Below are 23,798 nucleotides of genomic sequence, written 5' to 3'. Positions count from 1 at the left end.
TATTTAGTCTGATTCATAATATTCGTTCGTTAGGGAAATAGTAAACCCCAAATCAATTTATGGTCAGATTTAAATTTTAGGGGTTGGAGGGGTGAATACTGAAGTTAAAGGAGCGTAAATTAGACCATATTTACTCCTTCTTACAGGATTGGCTTATACACTATACGGTATTACTCAGTTCTATCATAGTAAATGTCAATTATCCAAAGACGGAACCATATACTGTTCCACTTTAACTCGACCGTTATTTGGGTTCCATTGGTAGGTAAAATCTGGCTATTTCACTAATACATCTAAATAAATACACATTGCTCTACATGTTTAAAATAAAATGGAAATTAAAACTTTAAAAAAGGTTCATGTTGCCTTCACACAAACGAACGTGTAGGTATTCAGAACAATTAATTGAAGTTACAGAGAAATTCGTCTTTTATTTAAATTTGACTCCATAAATGTGGCTTTACACGCTTGATTCAAATTTCACAAAATAGCGAAAAATGCTTGGTACTTTTCCCACTCATACACTGTGTTTCATTGAAAATTCAAACTAACAATCGAAGCAGAATCGTTTATTTTAAACCTCGAAAACTCAATAACCATTCTTTCGACACAATAAATGTCTCTGGGTGCTTCAATAGTCGTGCGATCAGTAGATCTTTTGTGTGGTTGAACCAAAATATTATTGGAGAGCGAGGTGGGCACATCGTGATATGGTGAACTATGCACGTCCCTGTCACTGACAGGCCAAGTGTTGGCCCAAACCGTACCAAAACACGGACCATCTGCATGACAATAGAGAATTACGAAATTATGTGCTAGGGAATTTCAATGGGAAGTTCAGTAGCTGATTCCAGGTCTTTAGGCCTTATAGTAACCTGTTTTTACCGGTTTATTGTCCCTTGAAACTTGAAACCTTTTAAATAGTCCAAATATATTACCAGAGGACTTAAATATACACTTTAAAATCCAAGAAATTTGTTTTCCCGATTAAATATAAATACATACCCCATAATCCATACTATACGAAAGGAACACGAAGAGACAAGTACGATGTTCGGGAATTACCATATTACGCAATTAGGCATTTTCCTATGGGGAAGTAGCCAATCCCGTCGTCTACATGAGGAGGCTTGTATATTTGATCGACCACTGCACCTTTTTTCATGAATATTTATTTCATGAATATATTTATTTCTCTGTATACACTAACTTGGCGTCTGGACCCTTGACTACCTGCGACCGGGCCGGGACCGTCCCTTGCTCGCTCACTTCTTGAGCAGCCGTTTTCTTAATTAGTCACCTAGTCGCACCCCCACTGCACTTATTAACTTTTTTTTGCGGGGCGGAATTTTACATTTTTATCTGTACGAGCAAAAAGTCCATGAATAAATAAGTAAAATGATACCAAACTTGACTATATTCTTATTATGTTTGTAGAACCTACAGGCACAGACAATGGAATAAACATTAAAGTATTATATTGTCTGTGCTACAGGCTCTATATGTACAGTAGCTACTGAGGAATATAAACTTTATTAGGGATAGAAATAAAACTGCAGAAATATAACAATAGCGTTATGTATGAATTATTATTAATTTGATTTAGACGTGCACCGCGAATCTGCAAACACAAAAAAGGAATAGTGATTTATATATTTAAATTTCCTAATAGTGTTAGGGGAATAAAGTTTAACAAGTAAAAACATGTAAAACGTGTTGAGGTGATGTAGTTTGTCACAACCTAATTCATATGTTTCATTGAGTAGATCTAACCAATCACATTTAAGATTATTGTAAACGTGAAACACTTTTAAACCGTACGTTTCCCTCCGTAAGTTAGTATACGTAATGTTATGTGTTAAATGGTAAAAAAAAATAATCTTAAATGCGAGCGAAAGTAGCATTTGGCTTGAAGTGTCAAAATTGCGTCATTTTCTACGGGTCAAATGAAACTTAAAATTAATCATACAATCATTATGTTTCTAAGGATATGTCAATTGTCGATTAAAAATTACAGAATCATGTGCATGTGTTGAGTAAATGTTTTTAAGCTAATTCAATGTCTGTATAAAGTGTAGGCCTACGACGGGCCTACCGTAGTTTTTCCGCAGATTATACATATTTCATCAATAGCATTTCAATACCCAATACGCGATTAATCTAATGGTGATATCCCACGTCAGAATCGTCGTCGCTCGTCAGAGGTCTTAGGACGTGAATCACTCATTTCCCGGAAGACATGGGGGTTGGTTTAAAGATATAACAATATCAACGGTATTCATAATATGAATAATTAAAAATAATTTAAACTTAAGGTTAACTTAACGGAATATGGTCAAGTTTAGCATCACTTTTCTTAAAATTTCATGAACTTTTTGATTGTGCAGGAAAAACATTAAAATTCCGTCCCGCACAAAAAAGTTCATAATTGCAGTGGAGGTGCTACTAGGTGACTAATTATAGAAACAGCTGCTCAACAGTGGGCGAGCAAGGGACGGCCCCGGTCCGTCCGCAGGTAGTCAAGGGTTCAGACGCCAAGTTAGTGTATACAGAGAATAGTGCAGGTCTGTTGAACACTCAAGTTCTAGTCGTATCTACGATGGACTCAAAGATATACGAAAAGCTCCGGAAGACCGGAATTGATGGACTTATCTACCCCGAGGAAATCTCTATCGCTCGATCAAACAGAACTCCGAAACTTTGTCGCAGCAAAACACCGAGGGGCACTAGACCCAATCAGTGTCACCAATTCATATTGATTGGCGATCCCACCTCCGCGTTGCACGGTGCGCGGGTGTGCGAGCTTGCGCGTGCGAGTGGCTAATTAATCTCCCGAGAATTACTGCCGGATCGGTGCCTATTCGCACGTGGATTCACATGAATATTCTAATGAAGAAGGCCATAACTTGTGCAGAAGTGTCAAAGGGGTCCGGGCCCCATATTTCCTACACCTGCGACCGCCCGGGGAGCTGGCTGTGGTAGCGGAGTGCCGCTGACGCTGTACCGCGTACCGCACCTGTGCCGCGAACCACACCAAAACAAATATAACTACCGAACCTCCCCACCACGTTCAATGGTTGGGAAATGAACCTCAACTCAGCAGAGTGCCGCTGACGCTGTACCGCGTACCGCACCTGTGCCGCGAACCACACCAAAACAAATACAACTACCGCAACTCCCCATCACGTTCATGGTTGGGAAATGAACCTCAACTCAGCAGAGTGCCGCTGACGCTGTACCGCGTACCGCACCTGTGCCGCGAACCACACCAAAACAAATACAACTACCGCACCTCCCCATCACGTTTATGGTTGGGAAATCAACCTCAACTCAGTGGAGTGCCGCTGACGCTGTACCGCGTACCGCACATGTGCCATGAACCACACCAAAACAAATACAACTACCGCAACTCCCCATCACGTTCATGGTTGGGAAATGAACCTCAACTCAGCGGAGTGCCGCTGACGCTGTACCGCGTACCGCACATGTGCCGCGTAACACACTAAAACAAATACAACCACCGCACCTCCCCATCACGTTCATGGTTGGGAAATGAACCTCAACTCAGCGGAGTGCCGCTGACGCTGTACCGCGTACCGCATCTGTGCCGCGAACCACACAAAAAAATACAACTACCACACCTCCCCATCACGTTAAATGGTTGGGAAATGAACCTCGACTCAGCGGAGTGCCGCTGTCGCTGTACCACGTACCGCACCGGGCCGCGAACCACATTAAAACAAATACAACCACCGCACCTCCCCATCACGTTCATGGTTGGGAAATGAACCTCAACTCAGCAGAGTGCCGCTGACGCTGTACCGCGTACCGCACCTGTTCCGCGAACCACACCAAAACAAATACAACTACCATACCTCCCAATCACGTTCAATGGTTGGGAAATGAACCTCAACTCAGCGGAGTGCCGCTGACGCTGTACCGCGTACCGCACCTGTTCCGCGAACCACACCAAAACAAATACAACTACCATACCTCCCAATCACGTTCAATGGTTGGGAAATGAACCTCAACTCAGCGGAGTGTCGCTGTCCCTGTTCCGCGAACCACACCAAAACAAATACAACTACCGCATCACGTTCGTGGTTGGGAAATTAACCTCAACTCAGCGGAGTGCTGCTGACGCTGTACCGCGTACCGCACCTGTGCCGAGAACCACACCAAAACAAATACAACTACCGCATCACGTTCGTGGTTGGGAAATTAACCTCAACTCAGCGGAGTGCTGCTGACGCTGTACCGCGTACCACACCTGTGCCGCGAACCACACCAAAACAAATACAACTACCGCATCACGTTCGTGGTTGGGAAATTAACCTCAACTCAGCGGAGTGCTGCTGACGCTGTACCGCGTACCGCACCTGTGCCGAGAACCACACCAAAACAAATTCAACTACCGAACCTCCCCATCACGTTTAATTGATGGGATAGGAACCTCAACTCCGGTGAGAGTTCAATTTGTTAGTTGTTCCCTCAAGTGACCAACGTTGATGTGGCGGCGTGAATTTATAAGCGGTAATTTGGCGAGGAATTGCTTAAAATTAGCCTTAACTTCGGAAATAGACTATGTATTGGCTATTTGATTATATGATTGAGTATGAAGCTCTAAATATTAAATGGCATCAGGGCTTCACGCGAAGAGGTTCCTACGTCGATGCGGAGTAACAGAGAATGGTTTAGGAGTATTTCAATCATTTCAATCAAGATGTAAGAACAGTTTAAGACTTTGCTGTAAGAGGTCGCTACTACGATTTTTAACTATTGTTAACTACTGTCGTTATTCGATAAGAATTAAGCACCTTGAATAAATTATAACCATTTATTAAGAACAAAATGCCTAGTAATCTTTCTGAAACTGATTCCTATCACGTCATGTAGCGGCATGGCAGTGAATGGTCTTGAATAAGTATTTTACTTTGTTACAGCATGCATGTACAGTATTGGATAGTTTATGGTTTCAGCATGAAGTATTGAATATCATGACAGCTTTGATGCTGTGAAAAGCAGACATTATTCTGATATTTTTTGAGGGGGGGGGGGTTATATACATCGATAAGGCAGTGTAAGCTTTTAAAGAACAGCTTTTATAACTTTGGAGAAAGAATTTAAAGCATAGAGACATTGTAACAAAGATGCCGCAGCATCTGATATAAAAGCAGTCCATAAATACTCCCGCCGCAGCAAACCTGCAGACTAAGCGAATTTCAACTTGTCTGATTACATTTTCACTAAAATATTTCCTTAAAGAAGACGTCATTATTCCTAATTTAATTAACATTAGATTTAACGAGTGCTTAGGTTTGCTGCTACGGGGAAGGTAAAAAGTGTGATTTGACCATACGTCAATAGCAGGGCCTATAGGATCAAATAAATTAATTTAACCAAATCTTGTCAACATATATCCATAAAAAAAGTAAATAACAACAGTTTTCATTTTCTCCATAAGAGTAACATAGGATAAGAGTTTTAAATTACACTTTTATCGAATTTTCTCCGTAACTGTTAGGCATACAACAGCACTTCAACGTACCAAATTATTCATTTTTTTAAGCTCTACAAAATGGTTTAGAAAGAAATTGCAACTTTTTTTTGTTTTTGGGGTCAAAAATGGAAAAACCCAATTTTTACCCCATAAAACCCCTCATAAACTCCCGTTCCCGGTCGGATCGTGCTGGTTCGCGAACTCGTTTGAATAAATGTAGCTTTACACGTTAGTAGTTAACTGTAACATCGCCACCGACTATAGTCAGTTTATTGTTCATAGAAAATCATTCACTAAGCCTCCACACCAATAATTTATTCAGCTATGGATGACGTTTTTGCATCAGTTATTTTCAAACCTCAAAGTTTTGCAAGACAACCAATCAACAGTTGAGTTCAGACGGGGACATCTAAAAATTATAAAACTTAAACTTATGTCAAATTATTGTTGATACTACGTGTTACTTCATTATTTGGTGAGCATCAAGCATTTAAGCTTAAGCCATGTTTGACTAGCAATAAAGAACCAATATATTTCGGCCAGTTGTCTTACACCGCTTCATAAACGGTAATTGTGCGGTTGTGGACATTATAGCCCAATTACGTAATTAGTCTTGTTACCAATTGCCCGAGAACCAACACAAGTGCTGGGGAGTGTTCGAATTCAGCTCTTTATCTTGATTATAGTCATCTGTACTCTGACAACGACATGCAATGGTGCCGCTTTCATCAATCATGATTATTTAATTGTTGAGCAAACATTTACCAGCATGGTTGACACTGAAATTGTAAAGTGTCAATGCTATCGACTATAGGTACTGTAGTTGTTAGTTTTTCTGAAATTTGTGCAAATAAATTTGCTGTTCAGATAAACCGACAGAAACGCCCCTTTAATTACTACTATGCTTACTATTCAACAAAATCCTTTTGCTCTTTTCTCTTCATACGATCTTTTGCACCAAACATTTTCAAAGACGTTTTGCACTCCATTTTGAATAACATGAACTAGTAGCTGCTGACATCCTTAACCTATTCCTCCCTTAAATAAGCACTTCCAGGACCAACTATCTGCTACCAGTTGCACACATGACACATGTCATTTACCAATCTTCTTTCTTACCCTCACCTTTCTCTTTCCAAAACATGTTGCATTCCACTAACAACAGCCGGTTTCAAATAACTCATCTTTCTAACCTTGTCTGACCCCAAATCTTTACTATCAGTTGTACTTGTTCATAATTACGGACGGCCATATTCTTTGCCTCTCTTTTTATAGCTTACTCTACCAAACACTGTTGACACCCAACACCTAATTTTTAACTATCGGATACCAGTTAGCTGCACACATTCTTCGCTCTCTTCATGCTTGCTGTGGTATTTTCTTCTCCCCAAAACCACCATTCTCAGTACCAACTATCAGGAAACAGTGACATACATGTTCTTCATCAATTTTCTCCATAGCTGTTTCTACCCCAAAATATATATTGCACTTCCACGATCAAAAATATACAGTTATCATCAGTTACTGGGGTCCACGGTGAAAAGTACTTGCACGAATCTTCCCCAACTCCTTGTCGAATTGTTATTTAACCCAACCCATGTTTAGGACGAATATATTTTATCCAACCACCTCCTCCAACTCAAGCCAATGTGCCAAACATAATTTCTACACTTTTTACATTTCGAATCCCTCCTTTCATAATTTAAGGTTTATGTGGTTTCCTCTTCTTCGGGTAACTGTCTCGTGTGCAGTATCTTATATGTTTATCCCCAACCAAACTTATTAACTTCGTTTCTTTTCTTTCAGAGGTTTTCTTCTAGGTCGTGCATTAATTGCACAAAAGAGTTCCTTAATTGCGCCAGGCCATCAAAGGGTCACATAAATGTTACTAAGTTGCGCCAAGCCCAAGCCAGATGGGGATGAGTTACCCGCAGAGGGAATGTCCTTGTTTACGTGTCATCTTTGACTATTCCAATAGTCAATGGTGTCATCCTAACCTATAACCTAATCTAACCTATCATAACCTACTCAATTATTTGTACACTCAAAGAGGCCCGCCACTTAGCTTAGTTAAGCAACGTATCGTCTGGCTTCCTGGAGTAGTTGGCGCAATTCATGAATACCCGAATACCTGACTCAGGTCAGTTGGCGCAATTAATACCCGCCTTTCTCCACTGCACTGATACATGGGGATGGTACTACTACACAAGGAACTTGGTGTAAACTCGTCTTCTACAACTCTTTCTATTTTCCTTTCCTCAATTTGCAGTTGTTCAGCCATCTTTATCCCCAATCATCTTTTAGTTTCTTTCCTTCAAACGGTTCCCCATGCAATAATACTGGCTACAGGGTGTAGACACATCTTCCACGTTCCACAACTCTTTCTATTTTCCTTTCCTCAATTTGCAGTTGTTCAGCCATCTTTATCCCTAATCATCTTTTAGTTTCTTTTCCTTCAAACGGTTCCCCATGCAATAATACTGGCTACAGGGTTTAGACACATCTTCCACAACTCTTTCTATTTTCCTTTCCTCAATTTGCAGTTGTTCAGCAATCTTTATCCATAATTATCTTTTAGTTTCTTTCCCTTCAAAGGGTTCCCCACATGTGTAGACACATCTTTCACCACCGTTCTCCCCCGTGCTGGTCGTTGCGCGTCGTTGACTCTTGTTCAGCAGACTGGTTGCAACATGATACTGTCTCAGTGGCCAGTAAGTTATAAATCATCGCCGTCTGATGACCGCATTGTGGGTTGTGGCGAGGGCTGGGGGAGACAACAGCCACGACTGGGGTGCGATCTGCTAGTCACTGGTCCTGGGAGCGAGCAGGTGTCTACCAGTCTATGGGAAGTGCTTGTAACGATTTTACTGTCTCAAGGATGCACTAGTTCCGGAACAATAACACGTAAATTATTTTGAGTAATGAAACAAATACTATAAATAGTTATTTTAGTATACGGTTTTGCAATGCGTTTACAAAAAAGTGCTGATATAAACCGTTAAGCATCGTGCCTGTGACTTTCGTTCACCACTCAATAAGAGAAAGTAGTTCCAACGATTACAGTCTCAACCTCAAGTGCGAATTTCCCTGAACAATATAAGGCAAATTATCTTAAAATAGTTTTAGAAAGCTGGTAGATTAGTCTTTTCTCTAGTAAAAAAAATGGTGTAATAAGTTAAAATGCAATACAGGAGAGCACTGTTAAACTACATAGGTTTCTGAACTCAAGGTGTCGAGCGTGACAGTTTTGAGAGTGTAGTGGGCATTTTAAGATGAGTACCGGTATTATTAAAGGGTAAGTGTAGATTGGGGTCAGATATGTAGATTTGTTACTAGACTAGCCATTTCTTAAGACAGGACAATTTCACTGAATTTGAGGTATTTCCTATTAGTCTCAAGGTAAAGATGCAGTCAGACTTATAAATAATGGTATCACTTCCTGTTCTCTTTATTGCACAAGGCGCCAATTAATTGTACAAATATTAAATATAAATTACTGTAATTAGCTTGAGATGCAGCTAGATACATAATCTATAAAAGGAGACTGAAACAATGGTCTACGACAACGACCTTCTGTTTGGTTGGCACACCTGAATGTTAAAACATAAATCACTGTTATGAAAATAAAATTAAAACAAAATAGGCCTACACTTAATTCTTAACATACACAAATAAAATATCCAACTATCCATGTTATACAAAACTAAAAATCCCATCATATAATGGTTTACACACATAACTTTTATTTTATTTATCAAATTGTATAAAGTATTAGGTTTTAATAGGTTTATGAATAAATAAAATTTATAAAAATTACTATGAATGTTCAATATAGAAGACAGACGAACAAGTTTTTTGATATAATTATTGTTTTGCTATAATTAAGAATTTTTAAAGTTAAGGAAACCATTTTGAATTTGGAAAAATCATCTTTATTAACGTTTATTATTATAAAACATTTCTGTAATTAAATTCTCCGATCAATTCCTATTTCCTTCTCTACGCCTCTCTCGTAAGTTTGCTTATTTACGCCAATTCCTGCCATTATATGTATTCTATGTGGTCTTACCAACACATGCTTCGTTTTCCAAACCAATACTCCATGGCACCACTTAAAATTGGGCAAATTGAAACAAAATGAAAAAAAACTGTTTCAAATTCGCAAATTGCATAAACTACAAAAACGATTTTATTTGTTATATGGTTTGTGATTCAAATCAACAAGCTCTGTTCGGGCCTTAATGGCCCATGAGATAAGACTTATATCGATGCTATCAGTGAGAAAACCCCTGAGCCCTAGGTCAAGGTCGACGGCATGCAGTTGTTGGTGATGCCAACCAGCTTATGAATTACAGAGGGATCGAGAAGCGGGCCCATAAAATATCTTATCTTCAATATATGTCCTAGAAATCTTATAAAATTTTGATCAATAGTACCTTTGTTTTGTGCGTATCTAATGGTCCTAATAAAGCATTTGGTGGGGTGGCCCCTTGAGAAATGGACATTTTAGGAAATTGTAATTAATGTTTGTGTTAGTGTATGCTTCATTTTAAATTGGTATGGATACAATCGGGATTCAAAAATGAAATGTAATTATTGGCACGCCATCTGGGTCTTTTTGGATTACTCGAACACCACGGTTAGGGTCTTCATCTTTTATTTAGGTGCTATATTCTTTTTACAATACTGTATCTATCCTTCAGCGTGGGTATCAGACGATGGAGGAAGTAGGCAAGGTAGCATATCGGATTTGAACATAATAAACTACCACTACCAGAAAACTAAGTTAATTAAAGGCATATAAGGCGCAGGTTTAATAAGTCAAAAGAGATCACCCGTTGGGCACTGGCCAGTTGCCTCTTATTCCAACCCCTGTACCTCTCTACTGTAGCACCTCATCCACTTGCCAGCCGGTGCGTGCCCCTCCGACGCACGTTTGGCCCAGTTTTTAACAGTATTGTGAGATCGCAGCACAATACAATTATTTATTGGATAAGAATGGACTCGTCGGACCAATCGGAACGCTGGGCGGGGTGAGGGGCGTGGCCCATCGTCAAGGTGGGGGGAGGGGCGCGCGTCGCCAGTGCCAGTCTACCTTTACACCACTGTAGTCACAATGCTGTCGTGTCTCTAGTCCGCTGCTATAATAGAACCAACGTTTTGCGTTTTGCGATTGCCGTGGTCGGATTTTGTTTGGTTTTCGATTGTGTTTATTTGTTGTCACCCCAGCTGCCATTCTGGATCTCCATCAAAGGGCCACCGACTACTTCATACGGTAAGTGGTTTTGAATCTGTAGAATGTAAGGACTTTAGGTACGATGGTACGAATTAACGTTTCAGGTTGTTTACAAAAATACTCAGTACAAGAGTTTATGTGAAGTTCACCTTTGCTTTGATGATGCATTTATATCTGGGGGTTTGCTTCGGGACTGTAGTTCTTTAATAATTATTGGAAAGTAGATAAGACAATTTGAAGATATTATTGATAGGCCAGCCAACATTCACACCTGTACGGATGAACGGAAAAAGGTAGTTTAGGTAGTAGAATGAGATACAGTAATCATTTATACGTTAACCTTCATCAGCGTAGGCAAAGCCTTAAATGTTTATCTAAAACCATTGTGTTGTGAGTGGGTGTTCTTGTTTTACTGTCAGGGTACAACATTGGCTTTGGATACTCTAAATATTTAAGCTAAGCAGATTTTGGTCGAAGAGGTTTAGATTTTTGGTGGGTTTATTTACGGTTGAATGATTTTTTTTAAATTTTGTGCTGCTTATACACTTAGAGTAATGTGATAACTAATTGATGGGGGATATAAAACGCTCTGTAGCTCTCAACTCACAAATAGTTCTGTTGTAAGGACATTTAAAGCACACTGCTGTTTACTCAATTGATTGTTAGTTTTTAGTTTATTCTGGCTAAATAGTATCATACTCTTGGGAATAGGTTGTCACAAAACGGTAAATTTGGTAACGAGTTCCACGATTCAAAAACAATCGCCGTTTTTAATATGGATACTGTACATAGATTTAGAATAATTATGTTGTAATGTTGTGTTAGCCTTCTAAGGTTTCTACAAACATTGAATACAAGTATTCATTGCTACAAGTTTGTTGCGCTGCCAACCGTTCAAGTATCGCCCGTCCGTTCATTTTTGAAAGTCGCGACGGCGAAACCCGCTCGCACTCCAGTTTTTAACATGTGTAAATACTAATAGAATTCCTAAATGCCTACACTTCTGTCTGTGCATGTTTTTGGTTCTGATGTTTGTGTAAATAACTAGTTTCATTATAGTGATGGCAATGTGAACTTATTTGGAAGTTGTGGGTATCATCAACACATCAGAGTCTTACCCCACAATGGATTTTTTATTATTATGCTGGTCTATTATTCTATACAATTTTGGGTACTTTCGTATTATACGGAGGCCACCTATTTTACAGCGCACTGCGGCGCGGTGGTTAGGTTAGGTCGGGTTATCATAAATATGTTTGTAGGGCTTTCCTCGTTTCGTTATGAATCGAACGATACCAAATGAGTCATAAAATATTATGATTATTATGAACCCAGCAGAACCTAACCGCAGCAGCGCGCTGTATAGGGGTGGCCTCTGTATAGTAAGACATTACCAAATTTTGTTTAATATATTAAGCCGATCTGGCCAAAATGTGAGCCTATTTCATATTAAGTTTTACTATATTTTAATGGCTAAAAATAACACTTGTTTCGATTTGGAGAACTCATTTCACGTACGATGGACTGGACACAGGAAAAAAGAGTAGTTATGCTTACTGCGGCTACTATTTATTCCATGTCCATACGTAGGACTAGACTTTTAAAATAAATTTTGTTTGGCTGAATATGTTAAATGTTTGGCTTCAGTTACTACTTTGTAAATATTTTTTTTCATTCTACATATAAACGGCCGTTTTAGCGAATATCCCATCTAGGGAATAATCTACTGTATTTAGTTCAAATTTGGAAAGTGTATTTATTTAATACTAAACTTTTAACATTTCTAAAGAAAACCCACTTTATTAACCTCCCTGTTGGTTGCAGCGAACCTAAGTACAGTGCTCGTTAAACTAATTGCTATTTAGATAGGGATGTGATATTTTTAAGGAGATATGTTTGATTGTAAATCCAAACAGGCAGATGGAAATTCGCTTAGTCTGCAGGTTTGCTGTGGCGGGGTATCAATACATTATTTGCAGGTCTAGCTCTCTAAGATTGGATGCATTCTGCAACAAAACAGAAAATAACCCCAAAATATCAAAGTCGACCGAACTGCAGCCAAGAGAGTAAATAAGCTGTTTAAAACAATTGTCGTAAGCTTCAATTGTAACTAAATGGCATGTATCGAAAGTATATATCACTTGTTTGTAGCTTATTGTTGCGTTGTTGTCATTATAGTCGAAACTTTTGTACATTGTCACAAATAGACAAAATTATTGAATCACCTTCTACAACCGCTTCTTTGCATTATCAAATTGAAAGCAACTACATGATTGGAATTCGTTTTGATAGGACGTTATATTGTGTTGTATGAAACAAGTATTTTCAACCCCTCACTCATTTTCCGAAACTCGAAACACTTGGTTCGAAAAGAGTCGCTCTAGTGACAGAAATAATGCTACAATGTTTCAATCTCCTAGCACTTATAACTTTAAACCTAGTAGCTTTGGGCGGAAGTTGCCGGTCCCACGGTACAATTTTGGCCCAACTTCCGGAGTATTGTACCCCAGGAGAGAGTGGACAAATTGTATCCCTTGGTGACAATGGACCCCCATTGTGGTGCTATTTTATTGACCTATTATATCTGGGTATCATAAGTTCTCGCCGCCTTGACAAATGATGGGCGTTTAGTACGTTGAGCGTTTTGAAGGGTGGGAATTATAAGGGTGCAATATTGGAATAGTGTTTAAGGGTTTCTGGAGTAAGTTAGGTCTAGATTGGATAACAATGTTGAAAGTTGATTGTAAAAGATAGTTGTTTTGTTATTTTAAAATGTACCTATTTTGGCGTTTGCGTTAATGATACACGCAGACAATGTTTTTTGGTAATCGAGTTCACTTCGACAGTCACTATTTGTTGTATATAATATTATGGTGTTAGTGTGTTCAACCAGGCATCAGACATCACCTAATATTTGGGGTTTCTTTTGGAAAAAGATATATTTACTGAAGACCCTTAGCCCTTAAAACCCTTACTTCCACAAGATGACAGGTAAAAAGTGGTTTACGGTAACCTAATTAGTTGGTATTGGTAGGTAGTCAAAAGTCTATAATCCATAATAGCAAAACTATTTTTGTACAGATTATTGCTAAAAGAGCAAACGCAGACGTTTAAACAATTAAAAAACTACAGAGAACATTTCTAATTCACAAAAACACGTGTTTATAAGTTTTAATCTCACAGTATTTCCTACTAGATATTTAAATTATAATCACTCTGGTGTTTGAAAAAAATATTTTGAGATGATAAATAACTCTTCGGCGGCTGTTTGAAATTAAAGAGATTAACATTGCTCTTATACCGAGCAAATCCAAGATGGCTGCTAGCTTCCATGGACTACCTTGGAAAACAATTCAAAACTACAATGAAAATTTATAATCTCACAGTAGAATAGATATTTAAATTATGGTCACTTTGGTGTTTGGATAATATTGTTGGACAATAAATAACCCTTTAGCGGCTGTTTGAAACTATCCAAGATGGCCGCTAGCCTCCAAGGTCTCAAATTCAAGCTCCACATTTAGTACCGATTGGTACATATTATGATTTTGGAGCCATTTAAAAGATTTGTTGTCATTTACATCTGTAAACGTGACCAAGAAAATAGGTATTGCTTAAAAGCCCAAACTTGATTGCCGTAGTCAATGAAACACACATACCGACCCTGTACATGTTTCCAGATTACATGGTACATTGTAGACGTAGTATTCCCTGTAGATAAGCTACAAGGGGCGCCTCGACCTATTGCCCTTGTTTACCCTCTGAAGACATAAATGATGACCAAGTGCGCCGCTTGACCCAACCCCTCCTCGAGGAGTTGGATCTTATTACACCAGCCCTACTTCGATACTCCGTAAGCTAGATACCGTGGCTCGTTTTCTGAGCTTTTTAATTTACCATTTGGCTTTAGGCTTATGTAAAATTACACATGGATTTTTGGTTATTAAATTAGTCAATAAATTTAATTTTGGAATAAAATCTCTTGACAATAATTAGTATGTTCAAAATGTTAGTTAACTGTTTAAGAAGCAAGTTTTGTAGTATCTGGATCAATAATCTAAATAATGAAAAGTTTCGTAGTGGAATTTTTTCCTCTGTGTCTTCATATTGCTTTGAATAACTTATTACTCACAACTACTGAAATAGTTTTAAAATGCCAGGTAGTTCTGTCCTTTACATGAGCTATTTCGAGTCAGCAAAAGTAAGAACACTTTTGTGATTGAAATGTTTTAATTTTCTCGATTTGTGGGGAGGGAATTTTTAAATAGAGCCATTGTTAAACACGGCTTAATGTATATATGTATATGTTATAATTAATCAGTGGGGGGGGGGGTTACATCCATTGAGGTAGTAGAAGACGAGCATTTCGCAGGCACAAGGTTTTATGCTATCCCCAAAATGCCAAATAAAACGGATATCCATTAAGTAACCACCGGTGTTAAATCAAATAATGTTCAAAATATTAGAAGGCATTGAACTTAACGCTGAATAGATATTGCACCAACACTGTTCTAAGAAGATTCCGAATCGCAAAATCGGATGAGATAAGACCACGAGGAGGGGGGAAAATAAGACACGGTCTATAGAAGGTGTCCGGTCTGCCGGATGAGATGATTAAGTAGATAAGGGAGAAGAATCAGGATACGCTGGATTTGCATTCAGGAGAAGGACTCAATCTGGATGAGCCGGTCCCGGTCAGTCTCCGGACGGGGATTTATTCGCTGCAACGTTGGCAGTGTTACATGTTCTAACTGTAAAATAAGATCACATTACGTATTGTCTAAAATTAAATTACAAATATGTAAATATCTCTAAGTTACATAATTGTTTTTCGGTGTAAGTATAGGCTACAGTTTCGAATCCGGACGGGAATCTGTTTGCTGCATTGTATAATAAACCCCCAGTTCAAATTATGAAATGAAATACTGTACAGTAGTTCAGTATGAGCTTACAAAATTCCAAATTTGATTAAGAATGTTATCCTGAATTATTAGGCGCGTAACAACAATTCCATATACTTAATAATTTGTTTTTAATTTCTACAAATTTATTAGATTTGGAGAGAAATCTATATTTTTTAAGTGAATGTAAGACAGGTATTCGTCATATACCACCCCCAATCCCCGTTTTCAGTGTCCGATGCTCGTTCGCGAACTATGTCTAAGAAATGTAGGTTGCACCTTTATACAGTACCAGGTTTCGTAATAAAAATATGGCAATTTCTGTGTTCTATTACTAACGGACATTATATGGGAATTCGAAAGGGATAATGTATTTCGCATCGAACGTTTTAGGAGTTTAACATCGTAAACCGGTTTGGTACATAAATAAAGTAAAAATATACGTTTGTGAAAAAATTACTAATTCGCCAGACGGGCAATAATTATTGTAGTGACGTTGGAGGAAGCCTTCTTTCACACCAGCGCGGTGCGGGACCGTCCCGCACCGGACGAAGCTGTTTAGACTATTGAATCATATGGGAGCTTTCACACCAGTGCGGGTTGACCCGGACAGACCTAAACCTCCGTCCGGGTTGAAAAATCACCCGCACGAACCTAAACTTCCAATGCGGGTCGAAACCGCATGAATAGTTTTTAGATCATGGGCTCTTATGTACGCTTTCACACTTGCGCGGGACGGGCTGGTTTCTTCCGCACATAAATCAGTAGTTTTGACAGTCTATGCCTATCAGTGGTTGAGTGTGGTTGATTTTGTAATACTCTTGTTAATAGGCAAGTTTGTTGTTATTGGTATTGAGGTTGGAATTTATATAGAGCTTATTAGATTGGTCAAGCTTTATATTTTGATTTAGTTTGAAGGTCAGCGTGTAGGACGAGACCCTTACTGCAGCAAACCATCTTTCATTTGCATGTTTAAATTTTCACAAACGATTTTATTAAACATGCCTGATTTATTATATATAAAAACATTTGGTTTAACGAGCACTTACATGTTCTTCTAAATATATAGAAGGAAATGAAGTTTTGTTTAAGCTAAAACCACATACAAATATGTGCATAGAAAAACCATATATATCAACTAAAAAAAAAATGGTCCCAGATGTGAGATGTTATAGTATATTTCATAACAAGAGTAGAAAGTGAGTCATTACATATTTGAGACCATGTTTGAAGTGCGATATTTATCCCACAGCTGTCACCATAACTTTTAAAAACACAATGAATTGACATTTTTACACACACGGCATCGATCCAATGAGGTTATTTAGCAAGGGGGCACTGTATTTTATTTTCGGATAGTAGCATAACCACATTACTTGTATTTATTTGAATGAAATGCATCAAAAAATCACAAAGTTTCAGCCTGGAAACACCCGGATCCGGGCAGCTAGTGTGAAAGGGCCTTGCGGGTCGTCCCGCATCGACGGTGCGGGACGGTGCCGCACCGCGCTGGTGTGAAAGAAGGCTACACTTAAAAATTACTAAATAGAATACGACACGACTTGGCGTTTTAATCAACATGTAGCCTAGTTTTTGATGTCATAAATCTTATTTTCAACATGCATAGAAAAACAAAAAAATGTAATTCCTCAACGTGAAATCGTACACGATGTGGCTGGAATTTCGGAAACTCAATTATTCTTGGAATTAACCCCGGCATTTTTGTAGAGATTTCTAAATAAACAGTAGTAATTCCAGGTGTAAGGGATTCTCGTGGTCACTAGCCAAATTCCACAAGTCTGACTATACGCTTCGCTCGATGACTCATTTTGTATTACCTGTATTGGTTTATTCAGTGTCACTATCGATTGTCAGCCGAATGCTAACTGCGTAAGTTGCAATTGCAACCAAGATGTATGGAGTGCCTTTACTCCGTACATAAATTTTGACTCACAACTTCGAACCGTGAGAACTATCAAGAAACAAGTTTCGCACAAAATCCATTGGAAACGGAAGCGTAGTTGATAAAAACAACTATTTCGGAATAATGTAATATTTTACTGCTTTATAGCAGCTATGCATGGGAAACCGGAAACACGGATGTTCTCTTGTTTAAAGTCCATATAGATAAAGAAAATACCTCACTATCTCTATCCTCTTTTACCCCACTACATTCGTACCTCTTTTGTTCTTTATCTCCAGTGCTTTATCAGTTTCAGTTCGGAAGTCAGGTCGAGTGGTCATTATTTGTGTCGTGTTTTGTGTTTTGTTGTTTTACAACCGTGCAATAGAAAACAACATGGAAGTTTCTTCAGAAGTGGTCGATATGAAGCAAACAATGTCATCTGGTTATGTGGTCAGTGAAGTTGGAATACAGCACGTGGTATTTGTATATCAAGATGTACCTCAAAAGCGAAAGAATAAGGCGGTCAATATGTACGTACACTTGTTTTAATACTTAGCTAATTATGATTTAATTAAGAATGGTCCATTTTTATTTACACTAGAGAATTATTTTATAGTTCCACACCTATGTAAGATTTACCTGTGATTCATAAAGGATTTGATTGTAAAGGAAGAAATGAAATCTCGTGTTTTATCAGTTTCTAAGTATGCAATTTTAGATTTGTTTCCAATCATCGAGTTTTTATCATTTTTACGGTATATGTATTTTAGTCACCAGCTCGGATAGATTACAAAATATTTTCTTTAACCGTCTGTGTGAATTAGATTTATTTGGATGGTAAAGCAATATTCCATCTGGAATTCTTATCTTGTTATGGTTCACTCTTCATCACTTGACGAGGATGATGAAACCTTTTGTAAATTAATAATCCATCTAAATTCTCAAATTTAATATCCAGTATCACAGTTTCTAACATCACAAATAACAATAATCTCCAGAACGTTAGTTTTGAAGACATGTTTTCAGTTGGTTGTCTAATGCTTAATCTATGAAAAGAATTGATGTAAACGATACGATTCGAAGTTGAATTCGGGGGTTTATATGTGATGTTTACGAAATCCATGCAAATTGTTAGTTATAGCAAATTCCTTTTGATATCCTTTTTCTTTTTGTAAGTTATAGCAAATTTACCTAACCACTTGTTTTGGAACCCATTTATTAATTGGTGTACAATTCAGGACATGTGAATCAGTTAACTTAACTTAGCAATATTGAATTTATTTCTTGCCTTATGTGGTCCGGTCCCTACCCTTCTTAAATTCGCCAGTGTTTTTTGTGCCTAAAACGTTTTTAAAGGGGTTTTAACAATATGTTTAGTCGCTAATCTAAATTAATCTACCACCATTTAACTAATCAGGCAAAGAAAATTCAGAGTTTGACTTGTTGTTTAAATTTATTGAGTTAGTAGGCCTACACCTATTTGTAATTATTCGATGTAATTGATTTTTAGATTCGATTTGTTATATTACCTACGTTGTGCAAGACTTTGAACAGATCATCGATTAACGAAACATTCTGACGTGTTTATTTACAATTTTTAAACGCTGATATCGTAAAATAAACTATCAATTTAAGTTTAAAAAATACATATTGTACTTAAAATTCAAGTGAGGTAGGTTAATGTTATTTCCATGAGTTATGTCAGTTTTTTATATTGGTAAATGTAACTATTATACTTTTCTATGTAATTTTATGTAATAGAATTTTTTTCGAGATAGAAATTTCAAAATTTGTATAAATGTGTATTTTTGAAGATAAATAAAAAAACTTGTCTTTCCAATATCTCAGGCCATTTTAATATGGCGGTCATTTAAAATATTTAATGCCCAATTTCATGAGAACCGTAAATATTAAGAAAATAAAATTACGGTCAAACAGGTAAAGAATTAAAATCCAAATCAAGTTAGACCTTGTTTGATTTGGATTTAAATTCTCTACATTTTTATTTTTGATCGCAAAAACAATGTTCTTTATAATTACTGTTTTCGTTCAATTTGACATTAAATATTTAAAATTACCGCCATATTTTGCAAAAATTTCCAATATGGCTTGAAATATAGCAACGAGATTTTTTAAATCTTTTTGCTAAAGACATTTTAGACCCATACTTATATGGAATTTTATCTTTAGCCAAAGGAATGAGTCTACGTAATATGCCCGGACAATTTGGAAACATCCTGTTTAATACCTTACCCACTAAGTTTAAAATGCCCTATAAATATAGTGAAAATGCCAATTAAATTTTATACCTCAAACCGTTATTTTCCTTTGTTAACGACGCGCTGCGCAACAATTTGGATATACTCATTTTTACAACGATAATTGAATCACTCCAAATCAAGTACAGCAACTTATTGTTAATCTATACCGCGGGAGTTTTACTGTACCAAAAATAAGCTTTGGGCACAAAGTAATGCGTAAAACAAGATGGAGGATTGTGTTGATCGTTGTTATCATTTGTCAGACGCAGTCGAAGACAAAAGATGGGAAATGACGCGAGAGCCTAATGAATGTGAGGTGTTGATGTTGAAACGAGAATAATTCTCGCTTGCGACATTTCTTCAACTGGATTTTGATACTGACAGATACTTCGAGTTTACTAATTGTTAGTGAAAACTACATACCTTCGACTAAAGTTTGATACTGAGTCTTGGGTTCACTAGTGTTTAATTTTGTCAAGGTGACAACCAGTAGTTCTGGATGCTGAGTCTTCTTATGTAGGTTCACTATTTTTGGATTTGGATTTTTTTAAACCGAGTCTTATTCTCGAATTCTTAGCAGCAACATTATTTCAATTAGTAGTAAGGAATTGCTCACTTGTCTCGTTTTAATTCAACAAGTCACTTTTTGGGCCAACTATAGTTTAAACTATAAACTTACCTTTATTGACCAGCTTGCTGCTTTTAATAGCTGGTAAAAAAATTGAGACCCGGCAGGCGGCAACCCTAAAAACAAACACGTTTTATAACAGTAGTGTAAATTTATCAAATGGCCAGTTTTGACCGTGTCTTAATTTGCGGAGGAATTTGTTTTCGAATGTTTATTGATTTATTTATTTACGGTATAACCATTTAACAATAATTTAAATCTGCTTTCATTTGCTCAAGATATTAAATATAATTCAAAAATAATCAATACAATAGTAAATAACAGTAATAACAAAAAATATACTAATCAGATAATAAATATGACAACAGTGGTGATAGTTTTTTTCTTTTTCCTTTTAGTTGAACATTTTGATTAAAAAAAAATTTATCCTCATTACGGCCAAGCGTCAAGTGCAATCGAGTATTTCAAACTTAATTTTTACTACTGTACTTATACAGGGTGTTGAAAATGTCTGGAACCAACATTATATCCTGGTTAGTGGTTAAAGAAAAACAACTGATATTTTGTATACGGATATACTATGGTTTTACCTATCTTTTGGTGCCTTATGAAATTTTTTACCACTTATAGGGAACGTCACGTAGAGGATGCAGTAAAAAGTTTTAATGGAAGCCTATGGTAAATGATACATCATTTTAAAGGCCATTTTTTTCTGAGTAAGGAGCCACAAGTTTCATCTCAAAAGGACCACCCTAGCAAAAATAGCGACTGTTTGAAATTTAAAAACCCACTTATAGGGAACGTCCTGTGGAGGATGCAGTAAAAAGTTTTAATGGAAGCCTATGGTAAATGATACATCATTTTAAAGGCCATTTTTTTCTGAGTAAGGAGCCACAAGTTTCATCTCAAAAGGACCACCCTAGCAAAAATGGCGACTGTTTGAAATTTAAAATTCAATTATTTTCAAAAACTTCCAACAGTCACCATTTTCGCTAGGGTGGTCCTTTTGAGATGGAACTTGTGGCTCCTTACTCAGAAAAAAATTGCCTTTAAAATGATGTATCATTTACCATAGGCTTCCATTAAAACTTTTTACTGCATCCTCCACAGGACGTTCCCTATAAGTGGTAAAAAATGTCATAAGGCACCAAAAGATAGGTAAAACCATAGTATAACCGTACACAAAATATCAGTTGTATTTCTTTAACCACTCACCAGATATAATGCTGGTTCCAGACATTTTCAACACCCTGTATATCCTTGTCTGACTACAAGTAGGCATACTTTTTTCAACTTCTCTCTGTGCTACCATAGATTATTCTATGGTGCTACTAGCAACAAAAAAGGGGGATTACTATGTAGGTACTGTACTGTATCATTGACTTTATATCTCTACACCACGTGTAGAGATATAAAGTCAATGACTGTATTCAGTTGGCGAAGATTCACCTGCAGGCTAATCATTTTATCTATTAGAGCATTTTCTTCAATTCTTCTGTTTTACTCTCCTGGATTACTGTATCTTGCAACCTCAAGCCCGAGAAGTTGTTAAAATGTAGAATATATTTGGGTGCAATCTGTTTATATATTGATAGGTCATAGCTGTTGAAGAAGAATGATTTCTTGAGTACTACATTTTAACAGTGCAAAGCAATTTTATAGTTCAGTTATCTTAGTGTTTGAAAATAATGTTTCTTAAGTAATTTAGTATTTTTTTGTAAAAGGTTTGTCTTTCTTCAGACGTTTGGTCTGAGGATACCTAGGCCCAAGACAGTCCTGTAACGATTTAAAATATAATTTCTAACATTTCTTCCCGTTAACTTATGATGATTTTTCATCACTACAAACATAACCGCTCGGCGTCACGCGTATGCTTATGCATAGTGTATTTAATCCCAATAATGGCTCCTTTGTGCCGTAATGGCCGGACAAATGGCAGCAATCCCAAACACGTAGTCACAATGGCTCGTCATTTTGTGCTCAATGCGGCACATTTGTGCTTTGTGCTCCAAATGTGCATTACTTATGCATGTGTTTATCGTCTGTACAATGCTTGTCCCCACCCGTCCCACCCTAGCCACCCACCCCGTCACCCTGTTCTGGGTTGTAGGCTTGCAATTTATTAGAGATGGATGGTAAACATGTGATGTACAATGTTAAGTAGGTATAATTCGACGATTCCCTAAATACGTGCCTTATAAGTAGTAAATCGCCGTATTCGTATTCATATGAAAAAATACGTTCGCATAGTTTGTAATGTCCAATAGATAGTTGAGACTTACTGACAAGTCAATTTTAATTTTACCCAGTCCAGGACAACCTGAACCTTTGACCCCAATATCAAACCCTGCTCTATGTCCACAGAAATCAGGGTTTGGTTGGTATCTATCATAGACATAGATAGTTTTATAACATTATTATTTAGGTAAGGTTAAGATATGGTAGGATTATGACATTGGCTAATATTTTGGGTGAAGTTAATGGTTGTATTTGTACTTCGTATCTGAAATATTCATAACATAATCAAGTTTTGGCTATCAGGGATGATTTCATATGAGCCCTATCAACATTGTGAAGGGTTAGGCCTGTTTTGAAAATGGCAGTGGCAAAGTTTAAGACAAAGTTGACAAAGATTACTGCTTTAAAATAGATTTTGTTACGGATTTTGTGAAGGTTGGCGTACTTTTCAGGTCGATTTCGATGCAGTATCTGGAACAAAGTTAATATTTTGTTTTAGAATGATTCGAAGCAGTTTCTCAGGAATATTGACTCCGATAAAGCTGTGTGGTATATTGAACTCGATTGTTGAATCCGTTTGTTGAACTCATAGACTACAACGTCCTGTACACCAAGAAGTTGATTGACAATGTGTTATTTGCAGGTCGGCCAGCGCGATGTGCGAGAACGGCTTCGGCGGAGTAGGTGTAGGGGGCGGAGGCCCGGTAGCCACCCTGGGCTCCCTGCAGGGCCTCTCCCAGCCCAAGAAGCCGTCCGAGGACCACATCAAGCGACCCATGAACGCCTTCATGGTCTGGTCCAGGCTGCAGCGTCGCAAGATCGCCCAGGACAATCCCAAGATGCACAACTCTGAGATCTCCAAACGACTGGGTAAGTCGCATGATCTCAATGTTTGGTGACATTTCAACCCATATTATAATTGGATATTATTTGGTAATGACCAAATACTTACGTTTTTTGTAAGGGCCCAGACTGTAGCCCTGTTGTTTTTAATATTTAAGGAACTTTCTCATACGTGTAATTACATACGTATTCTATACGACGCATAGTATTGATAAAGTGAACGTTAATGGCATCTCCACCTATGCGAGTTTATTATAAAGTACAATTAAAATGTACCAATGAATT

At 37.6% G+C, this 23,798-nt stretch overlaps 1 protein-coding gene across 1 annotated transcript in view; it reads left to right on the top strand.

The window, feature by feature from the left end:
• The first annotated feature begins 10,601 nt into the window (after window positions 1-10,601).
• The window catches only part of LOC129000986 (transcription factor SOX-14-like), a 34,435-nt gene continuing 21,238 nt past the window's right edge, over window positions 10,602-23,798 (top strand). The window contains exons 1-2 of the mRNA XM_054428101.1: window positions 10,602-10,775; window positions 23,314-23,540. Coding sequence (XP_054284076.1) covers window positions 23,327-23,540 — 214 coding nt within the window. The 5' untranslated portion in view covers window positions 10,602-10,775; window positions 23,314-23,326. The remainder of the gene's footprint in view (window positions 10,776-23,313; window positions 23,541-23,798) is intronic.

The sequence above is a fragment of the Macrosteles quadrilineatus genome, unplaced genomic scaffold, assembly GCF_028750875.1.
Source record: "Macrosteles quadrilineatus isolate MER2022 unplaced genomic scaffold, UCM_ALF_1.0 Scaffold_8__2_contigs__length_117827958, whole genome shotgun sequence".
Classification (NCBI taxonomy): Eukaryota; Metazoa; Arthropoda; class Insecta; order Hemiptera; family Cicadellidae; genus Macrosteles; species Macrosteles quadrilineatus.
The sequence above is the reverse complement of the archived record's forward strand: the minus strand, read 5'-3'. Positions and strand labels throughout refer to the sequence as shown.